At 51.7% G+C, this 24,527-nt stretch overlaps 1 protein-coding gene across 1 annotated transcript in view; it reads left to right on the forward strand.

Moving 5' to 3' along the window:
- Window positions 1–24,527, forward strand: part of PTPRF (protein tyrosine phosphatase, receptor type F) — a 307,937-nt gene that overhangs the window by 260,190 nt on the left and 23,220 nt on the right. Inside the window, exons 19-24 of the mRNA XM_009287280.1 lie at window positions 3,130–3,383; window positions 4,082–4,172; window positions 7,155–7,367; window positions 10,461–10,615; window positions 13,862–13,977; window positions 19,988–20,085. Of these exons, the coding sequence (XP_009285555.1) occupies window positions 3,130–3,383; window positions 4,082–4,172; window positions 7,155–7,367; window positions 10,461–10,615; window positions 13,862–13,977; window positions 19,988–20,085 (927 nt within the window). The remainder of the gene's footprint in view (window positions 1–3,129; window positions 3,384–4,081; window positions 4,173–7,154; window positions 7,368–10,460; window positions 10,616–13,861; window positions 13,978–19,987; window positions 20,086–24,527) is intronic.

Genomic DNA, 24,527 nt, shown 5'->3' on the forward strand with positions numbered 1-24,527 from the left:
ACTCCTGCCCCCAAAAAAGGCAACCTCATCTACTTCTCCATCGAGTAATTATCTTTTCCAGTGTTGCACACTACGTGTCTTTTCATCTTTTAGTTCAATACATTCTTTACTGCCTTGAAATCAAGGAGCAGACCTTCAGCAGTGACATTTGGACCCACCCAGCTTTGCAAATGTTCTCTTTTGAGTAAGGGCAGCACAAATGACATTTTACAGCAATCCATGGGCTAGTCAGCAATGTTTGGCAGTTCAGAGCCCTTGGGCCAAATTTGCTGCTGACTTAAGTAGTTACCAGTGGGCCATGATGCAACCTCTAAACAGCGTTCCTGCGTGAGCTCCCGGGCATCTTCAGCTGCACACGAATGACTGTTTCTGAGCCCTTACATTGTTGTAAGGTTTGTGTAGAGGCCTTAACTAATGGTGCATAACATTTGAGAAGACAGTGTGTTATGGCAGGTAAAGGAACGTAGAACTGCTGCGGCAACTGTGAAAAGGGAGGATGGCAGAGAATGCTTCAGGAAAGCATTGCAAATGCCAATTTCACTGTCTTTGGACACAAATTTCTGTGCATGGCAGTAAAAATTATCATCTGGTGTCAGGACTGACTCGGAGACTGTGTCCTGGCCAGTTCCAGTGCAGAACAAGCAGGGAAACTCTGAACTGAAGTGCCTGACCATCTCTTCTGCCTCCTCTTGCTCCAGGAGAACACCTATGTCCCCAGCAGATGCCTCATGTGCAGGCCATTGGTGGGCGAGTGTATTCCCTAGAGCACACGCAGAAGCAGTTAGTGATACCTTTATTACAGAAGACTTCATAATGAGAAATCTCATCTGAGAGGCAACAGAACTCATCGTGGGCTTTGCATCCTTCCAGCATAGCTTTTAATGTTGGAAGTTTGCTTTTGTTCAAGTCTGTGTTGGAGCATATGAAGTGAGGTCCTGCGGCTCCTTCAGGACACCCCTGACTTGCTTTCATCTGGAATATCTGGACCTGTACTATTGCAATATCATCGCAAGGGGTGGTGCTGGGAAAGACAGCAAAGCCGCTAAGATGACTTGAAGTCTAGCGCTCCTGTCTTTGTTGTGCCTACTTCTGTGTCAGAGCAGGGTGAAACCTGCCAACTAAATATCTGATGTTCGAGCACTAGAAGAAGCATTTCTTCATTTTACCTTTTTCACTCACTTTAGCACCCATCTGATATACATGTCTTTGGAGAAAGGGATTAAAGTCCAGGAGAAAATATCTTAAGAGGAGTCACAGCAGAGAACAACTCCCTCCAGCCATCCTGCCTTTGACAGCTTTTCCTGAACACTGGGCAGCCAGCTGGGGCTTTGTCCCTGCAAACCTCTGTTATTTTAGTACTTGGTACTTACTTTTGCACTTCATCCCTGAAGATTGAAACATGTCAACAAACGAGATTGATTGCATCTCCTCCATTGCTGGTTCCTCACTGCTGCTCTGTTACCTGTTGGGAGTCTCTTCTCAGCAGCAAAAAAGCTGGGGCTCTTTTCCTATCCCGACATCCATGCGAAGTGACCTGAGGAGGATTTGAAGCATGCTGTGGGTATTGCTGTTTGGATAACACAAAAGCAGAGCTGCAGATTCCAGGCCTAGTCTGGTCACTGTGCTCCGCTGTCCTTTAGATCTCTTTCCAGGGCCTCCCTCCTCCTCCCAGCTCCAGCACTAAATATTAGAGCAGTGCTAATCAGCTGCCCTTGTCCCAGCAAGCCGGCAGCTTTCTGCAGATTTCTGCCACCTGCTAAAAAGGTGACTTGGAAGGAAAGTTTGGTCCCTCCCTTGCTGCCTGCGTCAGCCTGAACGGCAGGCTCAGCTGGTGAAAAATCTGTTTTACTTCAAGTAATTTTTTTTCCACAGAGCTGTCTTCTAGAGAGAGAAGACAAGGCCACTGTTGGAAAGAGCACGTTTTACTGTGTGGTCTCTGTCTGTGGCACACAATAGCTGCCATGGTTTAACATGCTGCAGGTCTGCCATTGCCAGTTTTTGGCATGCTGTGTCTCTGCACCGCTATCAGGAATCCAGCACTCCCCTGCTATGCTGGACGGTCACCCGTTGGAAGGAAACATGCTGGTTTATCACAGCTGGGGCACAACCTCTGGGCTCTGCACCCCGTTTGTCTCTGTCTCTGGGAACCCCGGGAGTTTCTGGCTTTGCAGAGGCAGCGCCCAGGGTTTCAGGGTACAGGGGTTGTTCCAGCAGGATTGGGATCAAGGTTCCCAGGGCAGATGGGCTGTTTGGTGTGACTAATACAGCAATGCCCATGGCTGCTGTGCCCTGGGGGAGATGGGAGGCCTGCATGTCTGCAACAGGGAGCTGAGAAAATGTCATTAGCTGAGGGGCCGCCAGGCCCAAGGGAGGAATCTGTGCATGGGGGCTGCCGGCTGCCCCCGGCCACCAGCGGCTCTGCCCTGCCCTGCCCTGCCCAGCAGCCCCTTGCTGCAAGCGCAGCAGCGAAAAGCAGCACCGATCTCCTGCCCATGGCTGGCGCGGCACCAACATCTGTTGTCATGGCAACGGGGTGTCACACCTGCAGAGCCGCTGTTTCGGGTACCAATTTGTGAGCCCTGTGCGGGATTTGTCAGATCATTGGTGAGGCGTGTAACCCCCCCAGTCACCTTGCTGGGAGGGGGATGCTCTGCATTAACCATTCAATCAGGCATCAGCTGGTAGACATGGGAGTGACACCAATTTAAAGCAGACGGGATTTTACACCAAAAGCATATTGTGTGTTGTAGCCTCGTGAGACAGGAAACAAAGACCCATTCATCTCCACGCGAGAGCAAAGCACAGCCATCTGGATTCCTCCCCTGAACTGGCACTGAAAAGCAGTGCGTGTGGCACCACCAGCCTCACCACTGGCGCCGGCCACCCAGGCTTTGCTGAGATGACCCCCTCTCTGCTCCATCACTTTGAGGCACAGGGAGCACAGCTCAACCCTCTGCTGGGGGTTGCTCTTCTTTAGCTAAAGATTTATGGCTGTTTACGAAGCACACAGTAGCTGAACCACCTGAGGGAGGGCCCAGAGCCAAATTGTCATCTCTAACGCTGCTACCTTGAGTGTGAATTTTCATCAGCAGCTGTCGGCTGCATGAGTGTGTCCTTTTCCCGTTTCAGATTCTGTACAATAGCCAGAGTGTGGAGGTGGACGGCCACTCAATGAAGAAACTCATAAGTGACCTCCAGCCAGACACGGACTATTCTTTTGTGCTAATGAACCGCGGGAGCAGTGCTGGGGGACTCCAGCACCTCGTCTCAATCCGCACCGCTCCTGACGTCTTGCAAAGCAAACCCATCGCCACAAACAAGTACATACAGGAAGGAAAATTCACGCTCACCCTTCCCAAAGTCCAGACCACTGTACCAGTTAGGTAGGTGCCATGCCTGGGTGGAGAGGCAGGATGGGGGGCTAGAGATGGGGAAAAAGGCAGGGCAGACCTCTGCCAACCTGTGGATTTTGTAACCTGGGAGTGAATTTCCGAGCAGGCTGCAATACAGAGCCAGGCATTTACCCGTAACGTGGGATCATGCTGCTGGCTCTTTCTGAGCAAATATTTATGTGCAATAAAATTAAGACAATTCTCTGACAGTTTGCCCTCACCCTGGTGGGTATACTCCAGATGCTACCAGCAAAAACACAGTTGAGGATCAGGAGGGACTTTCTCTGACACTGTATAATATCTTTTAAATAAATAATGCCTAAAGCCTCAAGGGGATTAAAAAAGCGAGTTTGTGGAAGTCTTATTTGTTACTGTGGTATCCTTGTGCTGAAGCACAATTCCCCCAGGGTTCTTGCTACAATCCGATTATATAAATGTCCTTCTCACAGCTCCTACACCACCCTCTGGAGCACAGTCTGTAGATCTTCATTAACCTAATGAGTGCTAACGGGAATATTCTCTTCTCTGGTGCAACTGGAAAACCGGCCTCTTCCTTACTGAACCCTTTTGCTGCTTAGAGGGTAGGGAAAGGAGCAAGTCATCTTTGGGCGGCATATGGCATCTGTTACTCAGTGATCTGCCAGAGAGAGGACTTAGGGTCCAGTGCTTATGCTCTCCTTCCTTCCCAGGTGGTACTACATCGTGGTTGTGCCAGCAGATCAGAGCACCAGCAGCCCGACTGCTCGGTGGCGGACACCTGATGAGATGGAGCTGGACCAGGTAGGAGTCTGTAGCAGCTGCAGTGATGGAAGTGGCTTCCAGGTGGCCCAGCACGCTTTGCCCAGGCCTCCTGGCAACAGCAGGGGTGCAGCAACATAGGTGCAGGCTGTACGTCAGAGATGGGGGGTTGTGGGACATGTGGTGCCCACTCAGCCTTTCTTGGTTGGTGACCGCATGTGGGAAGGAGGCTGGAGTCAATCAAGGGAGGAGCCACCTCCCAGAATGTGCCCCATTAGGAGACCACTCTTGAGTGTCTCAGAGCTCTGACCAAGACAGATCCTGTCTCAGGTTGTACACTCTTTGCAGCCTTTTTCAGCTGAAGCAACCATGCTGATTTTGAAAACAAGCTGGGAGAGAAAGATAGTTTTCAGTTTATTAAGCTGTTCTGTCAGGAGGCTTTTCCCTCTCTGGATAGGACCTAAGCCTGCAGTTTCGATAAAGAGTTCACTCTAGTATCTAACAAAACCTGCAAAGCTCCCTGCACACTTGCTCGCTAAAGGCTTTCAGCATTCAGCAGCCCATTCACCCGAAGAAGATGCAGCTTTTTCTGTGCAGGAGTCCTCCAACACCAGTAGCACAGTACATGTGCGGGTGTCAGGAGAGTCCCACACAAGGGGTTTGTGGGCTCTTTCTTCCCCACACACACATCACCATCCCCAAAGTAATAAGGAAAAATTCCAAGAAATCGCACACAGAAGGGTCCATTAAGAGAACAAAGTTGCAAGCTTGAAGCACTCAGAAATTACAAAGTGTTAGAAGCTGCAATTCAGCCCTTGCTTATTATTAATCTTTAATTATATGATTGCACAGTCTTTTCCATGGGGTCCCAGCTCACGGCGTGTATGGGTGGATCTGTTCTGCACATGAAGCACAATTGCATGATGGATAACCACCATCTGTAGGTCTCCTGCATCATTTCATTGCAGAAGTTGGAAAATGTCACAAGAACTAGAAGACTAGGATGAGAAAGGATGGTTTGGTTTTGAGCTTTAGGTGGTTGAAAGATATCGAGAGAACTGGTTTCTATCTCTGTTTCACCCAGCCCAGGGCAAATGATTTAAAACAAAATTTTCATTAGCAGCCACTGTCTTGCATGTTCTGGTTTTTGGAGTGCTCAGTTTGAGAACCTGGAGCCTCATTTGCAAAGCCTGAGCATCCCCAGCTGCAGAAAGTCAGTAGCAGCTCTGCTGTATACAGTCAGTGCTATAAAAAAAATGCTAAATTTTCTTTAAAAACAAAACAAGCCGATGTCTTTTCAATTTGACATTCAAAGTCAGTGGACATTTTTTACATTAATGTCCCCGCATCTCTGTTCTCCATCTGTAAAATTAGGATAATCGCTTTCATCTCACCTCATATGGGTGTTTGGAAGATAAGATCGTTAATGTTTGTGAAGCACTTGTAATATTATAGTGATCAGCACCATAGAAAAGCCCACGAGGAAATTATTAATTTTGTCTTCAGAGCTGGATTTGAATAGCAAGCTGCATAATGCAAAGAAGAAAACAAAATATGGAATAGCTGCTCCTTGATTAATCACTGTCTGTCCCATGTATTGAACAAAGCAGGGGAGTTACAGAAAAGGTGGTATGTGGCCATGCAGTCAAGGATTGTAACACAATGCACATACGTAAGACAGCTAAATTAATTTTGCACAGGCAATATTAATTTTCTAATTTTTCAGGATCTGAACTTTGCAAGCCTAGCATTCTTTTGATGCAGTCTTTTGGTGTGTGTTACATATATAAGTGGCAGAAGCATCCAGCAACCTCAATCACAACTGGAGCCCTATGATTTCATGCCCGTGCACATACAGCTGTGCTTTCTGCCCCAAAGATCTCAGCTGTAATTTCAGCCAAGATACAAGACGTGTGTAGGGAGCAAACTCCACAGTCCAAAGACTATCTTTCTGCCTTTTCCCCTGCGGTTACAAGGATATTTGTGAAACACAGATTTCTCCATCCCTTTTTTTCTTCTTTTTTTTTTTTCTTCTTTGTGATATTGCAATGACAAGCTATAGCTTTCCTAAATTGCTCCAACATGAGTATTCATAAGAGGGCAAGAATGGGCTGTCGAGGGGAAAGAGGGGAGGGTGCCTTACCCAGCTTTTCCTCCTCAGAGGGAGTGAGCTCAGCTCAGCAGCGTGGCTTTTGTGTGCACATCACTGTCCCCAGCCCTGGTGACATTCCCTGTCTGCCCTGACAATGCTGCACTGATACATTCGTGTGTGAAATGTATTTCATGCCTCCTTCTTCATTTTAAATTAGAATTTCTGTTCCAAGCCTGATATTCATTTTTATTCATTAGAAAAACATCTTTAAACATCTGAGAGTGTTTCTTAGCAGTGTAATTGAATTTTTGTGTGTTTATATCCTTTTTCGTGAATTTGTGGCTGACTATGAAATTTGCCATTTTTACTCTGAACATCCCATGAAATCTGTTATCATTCTGTGTGATTTACACAAAGCTCTGCCTGCAACCCAGCAGCAGGTAAAATGCCGAAGCACTGACAGAAGGGAAAGACATGGCAAATGTCACTTTTTCCCTATACATCAGCGTCAGCTGTAATTCACATCCAGTGTCCGCAGAGAGCGTGAGTTGCTGTCCAGACCAGTGTTTGGGCTGCAGAACGTGGCCCGGTTCCCTTGCAGCCCACTGGGATGCATTAACTCAGGGTGACAGGCACAGCCAGGCTGTCTCAGCCCTAACATTCACCATGTCAGCATCCCAGGGTTCAGGACTTTCCCAAAGCTGAGCTCCTGGCAGAGGTGCTTGCAGTGAGGGTCTGCAGATGGGCGCCCCAGCAATGCCTAAACACATAACGCATGCCTCTGGTTTCTTTGTACTACCACATCCAAATCAAACCCAGTATCTTCTCCTCCCTTCCCTTCCACCCTGCTGAGTCCTACAACCAGTAAGGTAACAGCATAAGGCAGTGTCACGCTGGGCGAAGCAATAGCAATGCACCTTGTTTGTCCCCAGCTGCTGGAGGCCATAAGCCAAGGGAGTCAGAGCAGGCGCCAGCGACGCCAAGCAGACAGACTCAAGCCCTACATTGCTGCTCAAATGGATCTGCTGCCCGAGACCTTCACCCTGGGGGACGAGAAGAACTACAAAGGTTTCTACAACAAGCCCCTGTCTCAAGACCTGAGCTATCGCTGCTTCGTGCTGGCCTCACTGGAGGATGGAGACACGGTAAGGACTTTCTGCTGGGGGGGCACAGCCTTTCCTAGCAGAGCTGAGGTGGGCTCGGTGCAGGGAGGGTGAACAATTACTGCGAGCCAGGATGATGGAGTTTTCTCTGAAGAGAAGAGAGTGAGGCTGTGTAGATGGTGTCAACAAGCTGAGGCGGCCGTGGGAGTTGACTTGATACATGGTGTTTTTGGAGGGAAATGGCACGTATGTTTGACATAACAGATGAGAGTGGAAGGCAGTGTCAACACATGCGTTCTGCACAAGCTCGGTTCTGGCTTGCTGGGCTGTGCCCAGAGCAGAGCTTGACACATGGTTGGGATGGGATAGGTTCTCATTCTGCTTTGGTTCAAGTAAGTGACTGTGGAAAACAGCCCCTTGAAATCCTACCCTGCACAGTGGCTGCTGAGAATCTGCGGTGAACAGGATGCTCCCTCTGCAAAGCGGCCTTCACAGGCCCTTCTCTGGCCAGAGTCTCACTTCCAGATGTCTGGAGAAGCAAACAAACCTGCCTCCCATTGCAGTGGGTTGTCAGCAGGGCAAAGCTGTGCACGTGCATGCTGTGTAGGGATTATTGCTCCTGTGTCTCTCCTTGCTGGAGGCAAATGGGCCATGCCTTTGCCGGCAGCATGCTGCCAAGCACACGGGGCCTGGGCATGTGAGGGAGAAGGGAATAGCTGATGCAATAAGCAGGGAGCAGCACGGCGAGACCTGTGCATCAGTGTCCAGCTGTAAACACAGAGGGCAGGAGTGGTGGTGGCAGCAGTAGCAGCGGCCAGTGTGTAAATAATGGAAATAATAGAGATGCACAGAGTCCTTTGGTCGGCTTCTGAAGTGCGGCTTCCTTCCTCAGCCTCGTTTGCTGGTAATGGCTCATTAGGGCTGGTCAAGTTCTTCATTACTCATCCAGCTCATGTGTTCTTGTGGCAAGATGTGCACACTGGTGAGGGAAGGAGAGTCACAGATTAACAGCAAGGTAAGGCAGGGGCCTCAGGATGTGTTATCCTGGCAATCCCTGTCAAGAAGAAATGACCTTAACTAGATGATCCGGACTATCATCATCTCCCCCATAGCATAGATCTGCCACAGCCCTCCAGTGAGCCACCAGCCAGCAGAGTTATTACACCCTGACCCTAGAGACCACCTTTCTGCATCCCCTGCTGCGTCACACCCATTTTCATTTAAAGCATGAGGCACTCTGTCCAGGGCTGTGTACTATCTCCCCCACTCAACTCCTCTTAAATTTCTTGCTGTGTCTCTAGTGTCGGTAGGCGAGTGTAACGTCGCCATTCTTCAAAGGCAAAGGGGAGTGTGGTTGAAACATCATCTCTGAGAGCAGGGCACCTGCACCTCACAGTCTGCCTTTGGAAATGCCACTGAGATAACAGGCCTTCTGATCTCTTCTGCTTCTGTCTTTTCTTGGAAGGAGGCATTTCCAAAGTGCATCTGCAAAAATATGAATCTTTGCCCCTTGCACAAAGCTTTGGAGATGGACACGTGTTACCTTGCTGCACAGATCAGCATGCTCCCCCCACCTAATGCCGCTTGGCCTTTCCAGGTAGTCACAGGCAAAGCCCTTGTGCCTTCCTCACAGAGTGGCCACTTGCCCATCCAAAGGGGAGCCCCAGGCCTTCTGCCCCATCTTCTCACCACCGATGTAGCATCTTCTTGTCTCTGCCACGCTCAGACAGAGCTGTTGCTGACTCCCTGCCCTGTTGTTTGAACTGAACAAGGGGGCGTAGGAACAGGCCAATGGGTTGCAAACTTTCTCTAGGAACAGAGCTGAACCGGGAGCCAGCAGCTATTTCAGGATCATTGAAACAGAGTCTTGTAGGGCTGAAAGGTTTCACGGACAAAGCAGCAACCACCCCCCACACTCCCCCTCCAGCCAGCGGCATCTCTGACCACCGATAAATCTGAGGAGAGCAGCTAGGATGCTGCACCTGTGTGTGCTGCCATAAGGATGTCACAGATAAGAGCATTTTCTGTACTCCACGCATGTTTGAAACCAGGCTGGCTGGGATCAAGGGCACCTGTGAGAGAAGATCAAGATGTGCATTTGTGTGACACCAGCACGCTTGATTTTTCCCTTTCTTCCCCTCACATGCACGCAGACATGAAGTGCATGTTTAAACTTCGACCTTAAAGCAGGCGATTTATAGATCCACAGGCACCTCTTCAGTGACCGAAACTTTCTATGGCAGGAGCAGAGCATTTCTGGCTCCCTAATGCAGGGCAGCAGGTGCTGCTCAAAAGCCACAGGCACTAAACTGATACAGCTCTGGCCCTCTCTTAATAGGGGGAAAGGATTTCTTTTTTGCAGCATTTAACCCTTCTGACCCAGTGAGGCTGAGCTGTGAAGGGACAACACAGCTCCATAAGCCTTAGCAACAGCAGTAGAAAAAGCCAGGTGCAGTGTCATTTTTCTGCAGGAAAATGCAGGTTTGGGTCTCTGCTAATCCTGTCTTGCTGGTGGGGCTAGAAAGCTGTCCCTTCAGGTTATAAATCACTGGGCTGCCAGATTGCGGAAGTCTCTGGAAAGGAACCTGTGAGCAGGAGCCCCTTTCCACGGTCTGTTTGTCAGAGCTGAGACATTAGGTAGAAAATGTTCCTGTCATTTCGTTCTTTTAAGAAAACCGCCTAGCCCAGCAGGGGTTTTCCTAATATAGCCCTGTCCTGGAGAGATGTGTTGATACCAGCGCAGCAGGTATTATAAACCACTTAGGAATCATCAGCCAGCCCGACTGTGCAATTGGTTGGGATTCAAAAGCTTGTGATTTGGCTCCAAGAGAATCCAGGGCTGGCAAGTGGCTCTTAGCTGGGCTGCTCCAGTTTGGCACCTCGAGGCCAGGTCTGCTAGCCAGGAAGTTCCTGGCACTGGGAATGTTTCACACCAGGAAGAGACTGTTTCCACAACGTGACCTCCGCTGATGCCAGGGGAGGGCGGATCTTGTGGTTCGCTGCTGGGCTTTGAGAAGCACGACCATTCCCTGCTAGCCAGAGGCAAGGGGAGACCTCTGCATTTCAGGGATGTAGCTGTTGCTTTAGCATAATGGATGTTTGCTTTTCTCTTCCTCTCCTGCCGGTGCTGTTCAGAAGAGATATGCAGCCAGCCCCTACTCAGATGAGATCGTGATGGAAGTGGCTTCAGCAAAGCAGCAGGATGAACCAGAGATGCTGTGGGTGATGGGACCCGTCCTGGCCGTGATACTAATCATCATCATTGTCATTGCTATACTCCTCTTTAAAAGGTGAGATCCAGTCCAGGACATAGCAGTTATGGCACAAGCACTACAGGTGGTGGCACCTTCAAGACCCTCCTTGTAGCCTTCAGAAATGGGGTGCTCTGATAGGCAGTCCTTGGTGGTCATGGGGAGGAGGAAGGTCTCTACCTGGCACAGCAGAAGGCTGCTAGGCTGCTTTATAAAGAGAGCAGAAGGGCTGGGTATGCAGAAGGTAATTACTATCAGCCCCAGGACACAGAGCTGCTGTGGATTCTGGAAACGTGTGAGCAGTGGGACAGAGGAGAGCAGCTTTGTCCCTAAAGCCAGTCTGACTGCTCTGTGGTCTCTCAGCTTGGATTTGCAGCCTTGGGGACTTCTCTAGTACTGGTTTTCTGTGGAAATTGCCTGCTTGATCTCTGGCAGGTGCCCCCACTACTGTGAATTTTGACTGAGGAACATGGTCTTAGTGGTGAGAACAGGGCATGGATGTGACAGGCTGAAATCAGAGTAGGAGCTCTCTTCCTGAGGCCTCTCAGTCCTGGCTGCCAGTTCAGGACCATCCACACTCTGTGCTCCCTGCTGAAGCAACCACCTGCTTTTGCGTAGCAGAGCAGTCCTGCTAGAGCTGTAACTGTAGTGTGAGATGATTGTTAGTCCTCCCGAGGAGCCACAGGTTGCATTTGCATGTGTTAATGTAGCCTGTTCAATTACAGTAGGTCATTCTCTATCAGCTCAGCTCCGAGGTTCTGCTCCTCCTGGACTCTCTATTTACATATGTATCTAGCTCGGGGAAGGGAGCTGGCTTTGTTGTCTGATTAAATGGAGCTCTGCTGTGCATGTGCAGTCAGTGCCTTTCTGTGTCAGTGATCATCTCCTTTCTTCTGTTTCTGCTCTTCCCTGGATCTAGTAAACAAGAAAGGTAGGAATCTGTTTTATTGTCTTGTTTTGCTAAAATTTCAAGTCTTATTTCCCTTCTTAAAAATCAAGCCTGAAGCTAGTAAGGGGCATCTTTGTTTCTGGGAGTGTGGGGCATGCCAGCCCTGGGGGTTTACAAAGACTTTGTTTTCTCAAAGGTATCAGCCTCCCAGCAATTGTCAGCCTCTCACAGGTCTTAGGGAGACAGTTCCAACATAGACTTCCCAGATTGTTTTTGCAATAAAATTAAAAATCAAAAAAAAAACCACCACCAGCAGTTATAGGTGTTTCTTTGTTTTCTCAGTCACTTCAGACTGAGAGCTGTTCCATCAAAAATGCAGGTGCATTCTTGCAGTCTGTAATGATGAAGCTTTGAGGGAATACCAGGCAATTGTAAGAAACAAAGTGTTTGCTGGTCTTTAAGGAAAGGGAATGGCTCCAGGGGGATTCTGTACCTGGGCCCCATAGACACTATGCCCAGCTTGGCTCAGCTTTGCTCTGTCCCAGAGTCTGGTGTGGGTGGAGCACCAGGAAGCAGCACCAGCCCACTGTGCTCAGACCTGACATTCATGTCCCTGCTGTGTCCTAGCCCATGCAGCAGCAGCATATCCCCTTCCAGCACCACCCACATGCACAGAGTGATACTGTGTTATCCTACAGTTTTTTGCTGTCCAGCTTCTCTTTGGAGGCATTTTCTCCCAAAGGTATCTGTGCAGCGTATTCACAGGGTCAAATCTACAATGGGAATGAATTGAAGCTGAGTAGCAGTGGGTAGCTTGGGATCTGGAGGTTTGTTTAGCAGTTGTCCTGACTAGGCTAATGAGAGAGACAAACATTAATTATGTGCTATGCCCATTCCCCAGAAAAGCTGGGCCACTTTGCTCATGGACTCGGGGACTGGCACACAGTAGCACATGGCGTATCCTGCTGTGCTCCTGATAGGAGAAACACTGCTTTATTTGTTTGCCATTTATTTTTCTTTCTAGCAATGCTCTCAGTCCTTCAGCTCTTTTGTCTCAGTCCAGGCAGCTAGAAGGCTTCTGAGATGTGGAGATGACTCAGAGTAGTGTAAGACTCACAAGCTGGTCCTCCCCATTGAACAACTCCAGTGTTTGATGCAGCCACAGGCTGCAGATGGAGCTTGCTCACAGTCTGGGCCACAGCGGGAACGCAGGTTTCACTCGTGATTTATGCACTAAATTTTCCCTAATTGCTTCTCACTAGTGCCAGCCCAGCATGCACAGCTCCCTGTAGAACTGAGAGCGCCCTGTGCCTGTGCAGAGCGTTTCTGATCATGTGTGGCTCGGGGTCACCACCATCCAGAGATGCAGCTGCCTCTGTGCAGAACCTGGCAACCCTTCGGGGTGCTTCAAAATGACTCACAAGGGGGTAGAAAGCAGAGACTGACTGTTGCGATTTGCAGGATGGTAAATGTGCTAGCATTCATTCAGACTAGCAGTGATGCAGCTCCCTCTCTTCCAGAAAACGTCAGGTCAGCAGAGGGGTTCACCATCAGACAAAATCCATTTTGGGGCTGTAGCCAAAAGACAAAGTCTCTGCGTATTGCTGCATGCTCAGCATGTTGGCAAAGCGCCAGGGTCAGCACAGACTCAGAAGAGAGTACTGCTGTCCGGCTCCTGCCCAACAGCCCTCTCTACTGCATGGGCATATCCACTATATTGTAATATAGAGCAAGAACTGGGACTTACAGTATCGCTAGAAACCCTTCTTGCAGTATTAGATGTTCCTTAATATTCACTTGTCCAGTTTTTGATTGGATCTGTCCCTGCTTTGCCTGTGAGTTCTATAGCAAGAGCCTGAGGTGGTGACATTGCTCTAGGCATAAATATAGCATGAAGAGACAACAGCGTATTTTATTGTTCCATTAATACACGCCTTGGGTGCCTTCAACCATTCAAGACATGTATTAATGGCCCAATAAAACACACCCTGAAGAGCCTTTACACTATTATATTACAGCATTCTATATTTAAATATTTCTAATACTTGAAAAAAAAATTTATTATATCCTTCCACTACAGGAAATAGTTCCTAGAGAGAGTAAGAGGAAACAACTTCTTGCATCTATCTATTGGCTCAGTACTGGGGCCGGTCTTGTTTAACGCAGAATATCACATGTCAAAGTGCCTCACTAATCAAACCTCTGCCATTGCTTACATATGATCCTTCCTGTTTCATAGATGGGAAATTGGAGGGATGGAAGAGGATGTGACTTGCCCAGAGCCCCAGGGAGCCTGGGATGGAGCTGGGTATCTGGGACGCAGACTCCTTCCCAGGGTGGTTCATGCCAGTCTCTGCCAGAGCTCATCTGCTTGTCTCTGTCCTCTCTGTCCATAGGAAAAGGGCACACTCCCCCTCTTCCAAGGATGAGCACTCCATCGGCCTGAAGGACTCGCTCTTGGCCCACTCCTCTGACCCGGTCGAGATGAGGCGGCTCAACTACCAGACTCCAGGTAGGGAGCAGCTAACCCCCTTGCGTCCCACCTCCTCTGGTTCCCCTTCACCAGGTCCCCATGCCAGAGGAAGAGTTGCAGTCCTCCCCCCCAGTAGCTCTGCACCTTCTCAGTCACAGTGGCACAGAGGGGGCTTAGACCGAGGATATCCAGGTGTCCGTTCTCTGATCTGCAAATCCTTCTCCCTGGCCCTGTCACTGCAGACACACAAGCCTGGGGAACCTGGACAGGGACAGCCGGGTGTGTGGTGTGTGTCAGACCTTATATGAAGCTCACTGCAGTTGTCCCGAGCCAGGAGGAGCCTCTGCGCAGAATTGGGAGAGCTCACCAGTGCCCGCACCTGCGTTGCTCCTGGGTGCTGTGCTGGCTTGGTCCAGGCTGGGATTCAGCACTGAGCGCCACTGGTGCAGTGCTGGCCACAGGGGCTGCATCTGAGAGAATCAGGAGGTACAGAGAGCCCTTGTACTCCTGAGGGTGTCCCAGCAGCTTCATCCTGGGATCTTTGGTGTTCTGACTCTCCTGCTCTGGCTCAGCTAAGGGTGAAGAGCTACCTGCAGCCTACATTGCTCCCCAGCCAGTGCTGTGGCCCAGTGAAGGGCGCTGCTGGTCACGGTGGTCTCAGTGCAGAGTATGATAGTTCAGTAAAAGTCGTTGCTTTCTGCATGTAACTGTGCACTGCAGAGCATCTCGTCATGCCTACACTGGCCTGTGGTGCCTCGGGGTGTAGCTAGTTTGCCAGCCCGCGGAGGCAACTGTACTTCATGCTGCAGAAAGGTCTCGTGCTGCTGCTTTATGTCTGTATGTCTCTGATGGCACCGAAAGCACAGTATCTGTCATTGTAGCGATCAGAGACAGGCTCGCCCTGGCTCGTTCAGAGCCTTTTGGAGAGTCCCAAGTCCTAGATGAAGTAGGGGAGCGCTTGGGCTTTTGTGATGGAGGGAGCAGTTCAGCAATAAATGAGGCACATACAGCTCTCTTCTAACTTGCAGCTCCTCCTGGTCTGTAACCTACTTTCCTTTTCCTCCTGCTGCTCATTCATCTAAGAGCTTTCATCTAACAGGAGAGTTTTGAAGGGACTGTTTCCTGATGTAAACCTGCTGTGTCTGGGAGGGAGGGTAAGAGGAGCCTTTCCTGTTGCCACTCACAGCGGTCTGGCTCAGACCTGGGGTGGGCTTCACCACATCTCCCTCTGTGCCAGAGCAGCTGTCGGAGATCTGTAGTTAGTGCGTCTCCCAGGCAGGACCGATGGCAGATCTCACAGGTAGAGTGCAGCGACAGTCTGGCAGTTGCCAGCAGACCTGGCACGTTAATTGACCACAACACAGACCAGCGTGGTATTGCAGCATGGGAGGAAAATGCTGTGGGGAGCAAGGGAGGCACCTGCGCTGGAGGAAGAACATCTCAACAGGCAGATCACTGGGAGCAGCACTAGGGGGGGGGGTCACACAGCGTCAGCAACAGCTGCAGCTTTTTGAGGAGGAGCAAGGTGTTGAACAGGGCTGCTCCAGGACACCTGTGCATGGGCACAGGTCTCTGTGACATGTCTCCACTGCCCAGGGACACAAGAGCCATCTTTGCTGTATGCTTATGGTTTATACATTGCACGGAGGAGTGTGACAGGTCAGGCTTACACCTACTCCCATCTCCAGTGAGATCGGAGTGTTTGCAACAAGGGCATCCCTTGCTAGAGCTGTAGGAAGGGTCAAGAGCTGCCATCAGAGAGAAGAGGGGTCCGGGAAATTTTCTTTTCCCGCCTGTGCCTAAGGATAAGCCAAAGACACTGGCTCATTCAGTAAGTTTGCAGAGCTCTCTGGAGAGACAAAAACAACCCAAAGTGCCCAGGTCACTCGAGACAGCAGCAGTGCCCTGGGATGCTGCTAGCCAACGCTCCCCCACCAAGTGACAGCACTGTGTCCTCCTCCCCTTCTCCCCCCCCGCATCACTTGTGAGGCTCTGCGGGGCGGAAGCGGGTGTCATGCAGCTAGAAGTGACTGTTCCAGCTCCTGACGAGCTTGTCCTCATTAATGGGGAGGCATGAAAACCACCAAGCCCAGTGGGCCCATGCTGTTGCCCCTGTCACCCGCCTGAGGTCGAGGCAGTGCTGCGTGGATGCATTGACAAGAGGTGCTGGCCACCGGCCCTGCACGCTTCGATAGCTGGTCTCCCTGCTGGAGTGTGCTGAGCAGGGAAAACTTGTTTAATGCATAATTAACTGGGCTACTGTTATTAAATATTAAGCTTTCTCATTTTTGTGGTTTTTACTTCAGACAAGGGTTATTTCCCCCACTGTTGGCCTCCCTGTACTAATGTACCGCTGTGCCAAGTCGCTGAGAGGATGCGGGACCGGGCAGTGTCCCAATGCACCATGAAACGAGGCTGAGTTGCGCTGCTGATGAGCTGCAAGTGAGCTGGAGGCTCAGGGGCACTGAGCAGAGATTGCTGGGGCTGAGTGCAGTCCTCCTGGCCACCAAGCAGCACGGGTGTCCCCTGTACCTGCCATCCACCTGCCCTTGCTGGCTCCCCTTGGGCACGGGACCATGAACAGTGGTGTGCAGTGAGAAGTGTAGCTCTTGGTGTCAGATGAAGACCTGTGCGCTCACTCCCCTGCAAGTACCTCCAGCTCCACGTGTTTGCCAGTGTCAGGATGGCGCTGGCCAGAGCCAAAAGCCCAGTGTGTAAAGGCCAGCTGCAGAGCAGCTCCGAACCCCAGCTCCACGTGTTTGCCAGTGTCAGGATGGCGCTGGCCAGAGCCAAAAGCCCAGTGTGTAAAGGCCAGCTGCAGAGCAGCTCCCGGGGCCAGGCAGCTGGTCCTGTGCAGGAGGGAGGCTCCCGGTGCTGTGGCAGATGGTGCTTTCCTTTGCATCTTCATCTCTTTGTCTTTCCATTTCTGAACCTCTGCGATGATGACTAAAGGCTAATGGGATTTCTGTTCTTGCCCCGTTTCTTTTCATTGCAGGTGCCAGTGTCCCCAGTTGCCTGAATATCTCAAGTTAGTTTTAACTCCTGTATTTATCTTTTGACACCTTTTGCTTTTTCTTTCCCTTTCTCTCTCGTCTCTGTAATTTTTGTTTCAATGTCATGAAGGTCACCCTCACTCACAGCAGACTGTAGAACGGCAGTGATTTCAGTTTCTGACATGGTGTGTGGGGCCAAGCTCCAGTACTGTTTGCACGGCACTACAGCAGCTCACCACAGCACAGTGCAGAAGGGAAGGCCCCGGGTGCTGGGCTGCCAGCTGCTCCTGCGGCAGCTCTTCTCCTGCTCCAATGCCTCCTGCCCCCTCGCAGTGGCATGCCAGGCTCTGCCGTGGCACCAGGCCTGCAGCTGGCCCTGCATGGGGACAGATAACCTTGGCCATTCTGGAGGGGGTGGCCAGCTAAAAACCCCTGATGGACAAATTGAAGGGTGCTCTGCAGCCCAGTGGTTGAACACACTCTCCTCCTACCTCAGGCAAACTTGCTTCCCTAGGCTGGGTTGCCTGTGCCATAGAGTTAGGCAGAACGGATGCCAAGGGATGCTGATCTCTGAACTGCCGTGCAGTTGGTCTGCTTGGCTGTGTTGGCACCAGAGTCCCAGGCACAGAGCAGAGGGACTTACTGCTCTAGCAGGTTGGATGGAGAAGTATCAGGACTACTGGTGTAACTGCCCCTTTATCTCTTGTCTTGTGAGCTTCAAGTTCACTCTCAAACAACCATAAAAGCGTGTCCTCCCTGCTGCTTGATCTACAAGGCATCTGCATGTGCATGCAGGAATGGGAGAAGTACGTAGGATAGATGCTTCCCCCAGGAGCAGAGCCAAGGGCTTTGCAGTCTGCAGCCCTGCAGGCATTGTGAGACCTCTGACCCCTTCTAGCCTGGTGGAGAGCTCGCTGTCCTCTTGCCAGTCATTGGAAGAGCAGGTAGAAGTCCTAGTAGTGTATACAAATCTCCTCTGTCTTGCCCTACACTGTCAGTGGCAGTTGTTCTAGGTTCACCATAATGGGATACCAACCACCTCTTTCTCCCCATCTGCTCTTGCAGCTCCTTTGCTGGCCAAAGGAGTGTTACAGCAACAAAACTGAAGTTTGGAGAGACCCCCTTGTATTTCTCAGCAGAGATGAGTGTCTGCAGCTCTGCTGTGGTCCATGGCTCTGCTGTACTTCATACATAACCGTGTTGGGATACGCACATACTGTGGCTATGTTCCAGCCTCTTTCTTCTTCCAGCCCCACACTTCTGCCTTGGTCCCACACTGTTCTCCTCATTCAATTGCTCATCAGTAACAGCTCTGCACTGCAAAAGCTGCTCCTGAGCTACAGCCTCTGGAGATCTGGCTCTGGCACCAATGAGCAAATTGTGCAGAAATCAGAGCATCGTCTTTGTGGGCCTGCTCAGCCACCTCAGGAATCCTGATGGGTGAAGTGGCAAACAGAACCATTTGCAGGAGGACCTCAGCACAAGGTAGAAGAGGGATCTTTCCTTCTCCGTCTGTCCATGTGCTCTCAGGCCATCCGTGGATAGCTCTGTGCTGTCAAGTGATAGAAGGATGAGTGTGTGTTGGATCGGGTCTTGCCTATATGCAGCGATGTCAGATGCTTTTGGCAGAGGTGTGAGGAGCCCTGCTGTGCAGTGGTTGCAGTGTAACACTTCTACCATGTTATCACCTAGTGATTTGTCACCACTGTGTAAAATGCACGTACCCAGCCTGGGGACTGCTCCATCACCTCAGCGGCCCATCACTGCCATCTGTGGCAGTGTTCAGACTCCTGAGTGATTGAGAAGCTCCTGGCCATGCTCCAGCCTGTCTCCCTGGGTGTGAATCAACAGCTTCAGCCTATTAATAATCATTATTACCCATGTGGGGTTTCTGGGAAACCCATAGAGCAGCCGATGGAGTCACGAGCCTTGGGATTTGGATGAGCTAGGCTTTGGATGAGATGTTTCACAGCCACGTTCCTGCCAATTCACCATCTCAGCTTCAGGGAAAGAGGTTGCGATGGTTGAGCCCTGAATCCCAGGGCCCCAGTAGTGCTCCTCCCAATCCCACATGTGCACCCCTACAGTACCCGTCCCCTGAGTGATGGGTAGCTGTGCGAGGGGACCTGTGGGATCCCCTCCTCTGGGCCTCTCCCCTGAGCAGGGCTTGGGCAGTGCCCAGGATGAGCCATACTGTGCATCCCTGCTTTAGACAGGGCAAGACTTCTGCCATGGCTTGAGCTGCATCCCAGCTCGCAGCAGTCTCCCAGAAGCTGCTGTAGGGCATGTCACTGCACATGGTGCCTTACAGAAGCCAGCCCTGTGCACCTGGATTTTGGGCCCTGGAGCTGGCTCTGCCTCCAGAGCACCACTGAAAAGCACTGAGTTACACAGCTGCGGGCAGAGCTGCTCCTCAGCTCCAGGAAAGTTGTGCAATCTCTGACCAGGGGAGCAGCCGTTCCTCCGTGGGGCCCTTCCAGTCTTTCTCTGGCTCCCCAGGGGCTGGGGCAGCATCTACGTACCCAAAAAGCTGTGCACATATACCACAGAGGTTTCCTGGTGCAGGTCTGGGCGAGTTTCTTCTTGGCTAATGCCATTGTTAGGGGTAAGCAAGAGGATCAGCCTCAGCCCTTGGCGGTGAGAGCACCAGAGAATCAGTGTGTTCAACTTCAGCCTGTGCGGGAGCCCAGGAAGCGCACTGACAGCGTCTCCTTGGCCGTTCCTGCCGGGGGCTTGCCCGAGCCCCTGCCCGCTGCGTGGCCTGCTCTGTGTGCCCGGTGGCTGTACTGTCCGAGCATGCTCACCCGGTCATGCACATTCTGCACATCACCTTTCTTTTTTGTTTTACCAAACCGTGTGCTCTGAGAGTGCGTGCAGCATGCCATGTGATCTCGCCGTCTTCCCATCCATCCCGCCCAGCGCTTCACATAGTCACACGTGTCCACCTTGCACCCACCGTTCGCGTTTGCTATGCACATGCTGTTGTTGAGCCTTCCTCAGCCGTGTAGAGCCGTAACCATTTTCCTCTCCCTTCTCCCTCCTTGTCTCGCTTGCAGGCATGCGTGACCACCCCCCCATCCCCGTGACGGACCTCGCCGACAACATCGACAGGCTGAAAGCCAATGACGGGCTGAAGTTCTCCCAGGAGTACGAGGTGAGCATGAGAGCATGCTGGGCGGCGGGTGCAGAGCAATGCTGGCCAGGTCCCTCAGCGGAGAGGGCTTGAAAGCTGAGCTGTGCCTCCCCCGCACCGGCATCGCCTGCGTGGGCCCCGAGCCAGGCCTGGGAGCCTGCCAGCTCTCCCTGCCAGCCCCAGAGCGGTGGGAACTCGCCTTGAGCAGTTGAAGCATGGCTTGTGCAGGGAAAAGGCCTTGCAGCTGAACGTGCAGCAGCCCGCCATGCTCCCACCATGGTTACAGTCTTAGGAGTGAATGGGAGCTTGTGTCTACCCACCTGGGCTATCGCTGTTTACTTTGTTGTTTTGCTCCGCGAGGGCTGCCCTCCGTGCAGGTTGGCTGAGGTATTTCAGTCCACAGCATCCTGTGCCCCTTCGCTTCCATCTGCATTCAAAGCTTTGCTTTCTGTGCCATCCTCCGCTGCTGACAAACACGCATTTGGATTTTCATTCCTGCTTTCCCGACCTACTCTTCCCTGGCACACTGCTGTGCTGGCATTAGCCTGGGCCATTCAGCATCTCTGCCACCAGAAACTCTGCTGATGTCCCACTGCCCTGGAGCAGTCCCGTCTCCCCTCCCTGCATGGAGCTCTCTGCCTGTGCCCTGCAATCCTGAGCTGCAAACTCCCCCAGCACTGCTGAATCACACTCCTGCCCTCCTCCGTATCTCTGGTGGAGCCCCCAGATAGGTACTGTCCGCACCCGCCACCGAAGCTACCTTTGCTAACACACACAGGCAGGCGCTGGGCGTTTGGTGAACTCCCCCATCCTGCACTGCACCTCTCCCAGCCTGACCCCCTCCATTCCCATCCTCCCCTGAGGACAACTTGCCAAGGGGATGCACACGTGAAGGGGAAGGGGCTGACGTGCACAAGGACTGCCTTGCCTTTCTCACCACTCTCCAGGCTGGATGATTAGGTTGAAAACTTGTAAAGTCGGGGAAAGTTCCCCTGCAGCCGTGAGAGCAGCAATGGCAGGATATATGTTTTCCTGTGCTTACATGCAGGACCCTCTTGAGCTGCAGGGGACTTGTAAATAAACCCCCCACTAGTATTAAAGAAGGAATAAATTTGGGAAGTGTCCTTTGCATGTGTTATCACTCCTGTTTGAATTGTTATCTGCCTGTGCCTGTGGCCTCCCGTTCCTGCAGCATACCTACACTGATTTATGAGATGAGATCAGAACATTTGCCCACGAGGTAGGATTATATATGCCAGGAAAGGGAAAGCAGATCTCTGTGCTGAGAAGGTAAGGGATGCATTCCAGCTAGTTCAAAGGGTGTGCTGCGTGTATCTGAGGAAGGCGCAGAGCTCCTTTTTCTTCAGGACGCCAAGTGGAGGGCTTTGCCACCCCTCTGCATACTGCTGTTTAGACCAGAGAGAAGCTGAGCTTTCACCAGCTACAGCATTACATCACAACTTGGGAGATGTGTAGAGAAATAATGTGCTTCCCTTGCAGTTACCTGTGTGTTTATGTATGTCCTGCCAGTGGTGCCAAGGTATGCAGTCACATCTGTCTGCCTTGGGCTTTTTGTTGCAAGTCCAGCTGAAATGTTAAGCAGGGCTGTCCGCTGTGCTACAGGCAGACTGTGCCTCTGCTGCGCGGTGGGGATTCAGCAGGATCCAGTGCCTGTGCACTCCCATCCTCGCACTAGGCCTGCACCGGTTGGAGCCTGCAACGTAATACTGAGCTGTGGGAACTGTTTCAGAAAAAATGAGCATTAAGTAAATTCTCTTAGCTGTTTTCATGAGCCTCTCTCTTCTCATTTCTCTTTCTTTAGAATATCATGGCTGGTTGAGAGCACCAATCAGTTGTACTTTTCATGTTGAAGCAGCTATTAAATAGCTGATTGTTGCATGTAAATTTTTTTTCCCCTGGATTCTGCTGCATTTGACTCTTCATCAGCCAGAAATTACTGAACATGACAGGCTCATACGGTGTTTGATACTAGGATAGACCCCAAAGCAGAAGTGGTTGCCCCTTGCTGGCATGTGGGGATCGGTACAGTCATTTCACATTTGAGATGCCAGTGAGAAAAATCCTGGACTGAGTTTGCAGAGAACGGCAGCTGCCTGTGCAGGATTGCGGTGGTGGTGGGTCTGCTCTCATTCTGGTCCCTGTGTGCAGAGGTTTGGCATGGCAATAGCTCTTTTTGGGGCCTGTGGTGGGAGGGCTGGAGGGCAGGATGGGCAGGGGACACGCTGCTGAGTAAGGCAATCTGCAGAGTGGATGCGGAAATAGCGGAGGTGGGAGGGGAGCAGGCTGTGCAGCCCCTGCAGGAGCTTGTGCTTCCCGGTATGGGGAGAGGCAGGGAACCATAGCTCACCAAATTCTGTGCAATTGCAGTCATTAAGTGAGGATACAGTCCCAGCACACACCCTGGGACTGTGTGAGCCCCAGACCTACGCAGAGCTGAGTGGTGACCCATCACTTTGAAAGATGGAGGCCCCGACCCTGTTTCCCTATGGCATGATAGTGCTGCCGGACTGGGCATAGCACAGCTGAGCAGGGAGAGCCAAGGGACGAAGGCATCACAGATGAAGCCCCAAGGCCCATTTGCTGTTTGGTTGTGCTTTGGAATTGTTGCATTTTAAGTGTTTTTGCAGAGCAGCCTAACATCTCCGTGGGGTGCAGGGCTGTTTATAGATTGCTCACGTTCCAGCAGCGGTGGCACCCCAGGCAGAGAGCAAATATTTAACAACATTTTTAACCACTGAGGCCAGCTGCCCAGAGCCATCAGTCTGGTGCTTGCCTTGGTTGTGCAAGCGATAGCAGGGTAACCTAGATGCAGGTGACACAAAACAAGACCTGTCAGCACATCCCCGCATACCTGGGAAGGGAGCAGGGAGGGTGGCAGAGATTTCTCGGAGCCGTCTGACCTCCATTCCCGCAGGTCAGAGAACAAATAATACTGCTCACACCAGTTTGCCAGCCCACATGGCCGAGTAGCCTGTGCAACAAAGCCAGCACGGAGAGAGCTGTGCGCTGGCTGCAGCGATAGCAGTCTCTGAGCTGCGAGTTAGCCCTCGCTCCCGACAGGCAGGGAGCAATTCCAGCTGGACCTGCTGGTACCCCTGGTGCGACAGGAGAGGTTGAACTGCAGGTGCTGGGAGCTGAGGTAGCTGCAGGCACATTTAACTCTGCTGCCAGCTGCTCTGGCGTGGTGCATAGCACAGCCCCACCATGCTCTCCCGGGCATGCAGCAGAGCTGGGGGGAGCAGAGTGCAAGGGTCTGGCAGCAGCTCCTGGTCCCTGGCCGCACCAGAAGAGTATTTCATTTTTAGTGTACAGTGAGAGCTACAGTGAATTTACAGTGTGGGATTAATGGAATTAAATAAGTAGAAGGGAGGCTGAGCCCCTTAATTATTTATCTGCGGGCTGTGGTGGGCACTGCAGCTGTGTTGGAGCTCCTCCTGTGGGCCACCTTCCCATGCTGCAGCCTGTGGACATGGGGCAGGATCCTGCCCTTGGATGGGGAGTACCCGCACTGGTACAAACAAGTGTGGAGGCACACACCGCATCTTGCACTTTCACTGTGGGATCCAGCAAGCCGAGTGCTGCTGTCCCCTTTGTTGCTATTAGCAAACACAGGACAGATTGGCTCCAACCAGGGCTGGTTCCTGCTCCTTTGTGGCTTCTGCCATTTCTGGGCTAGATCATGCACCATCTTCCCAGGGGAAAATTTTTTCCTTACATCCAAACTGCAACTTGTGGCCATTGCCCCTCGTGCCCAGTCCCTTCGGCATGTCCCTCCAGTGGACAGCCCCTGGGAGCAGAGCAGGTTGGAGGTGATGAGAGCCAGGCAGCATGCCACTGCCCAGCACGTTAGTCCTTGATAATCTTCAGGTTGTGCATGAGATTTGACTGTACTCCTGCTTCCCAGCGCAGTGGGGAGGCTGCAGCCCCTTCCCCATGGTTTTGTATGGAGAGAAAGACTGCTGGCCTGCCCAAACCCCATGTTCGCTTGCATTTCCCTTAAAGCCACCAAGGACGTTGCATCTGCCATGCCTGCAGCCCTGGCAAGGCAGCTTAGGCAGAGGGAGAGGTGCTTGGGTACCTGGGGCTGGTGAGCCCAGGAGGTGCTGGACCCAGGGTCCAGATAGCACCCGGGGAGCTGCATGTTGTGGGTTTAATGGGCTAATCAGGAAGCTGACTGGCAGGCACGCAGCACTCACGTTCCAGTAATAAGAAAAATAAGGCTGAAGCACTGCCAGCGATTGATTCAGGAGCGCGTTATGTCCTCATTTGAGACGCAACGCAGATTGACAGTGGTCAATGCCTGTGCTAATGTGGTTGACTTCACAGAAGGCCGGGAAGCACTCACAGCCCGAGCACCTTCCCCTCCCCATGCCCTTGTGCAGCCGCCTGGGCTGCTGAGCAGCACGGGGCCCTGGCTGCCCAGCTCCTTGGCTGCCGCAGCC

Source organism: Aptenodytes forsteri, unplaced genomic scaffold (genome assembly GCF_000699145.1).
Source record: "Aptenodytes forsteri isolate BGI_AS27 unplaced genomic scaffold, ASM69914v1 Scaffold119, whole genome shotgun sequence".
Taxonomy (NCBI): Eukaryota; Metazoa; Chordata; class Aves; order Sphenisciformes; family Spheniscidae; genus Aptenodytes; species Aptenodytes forsteri.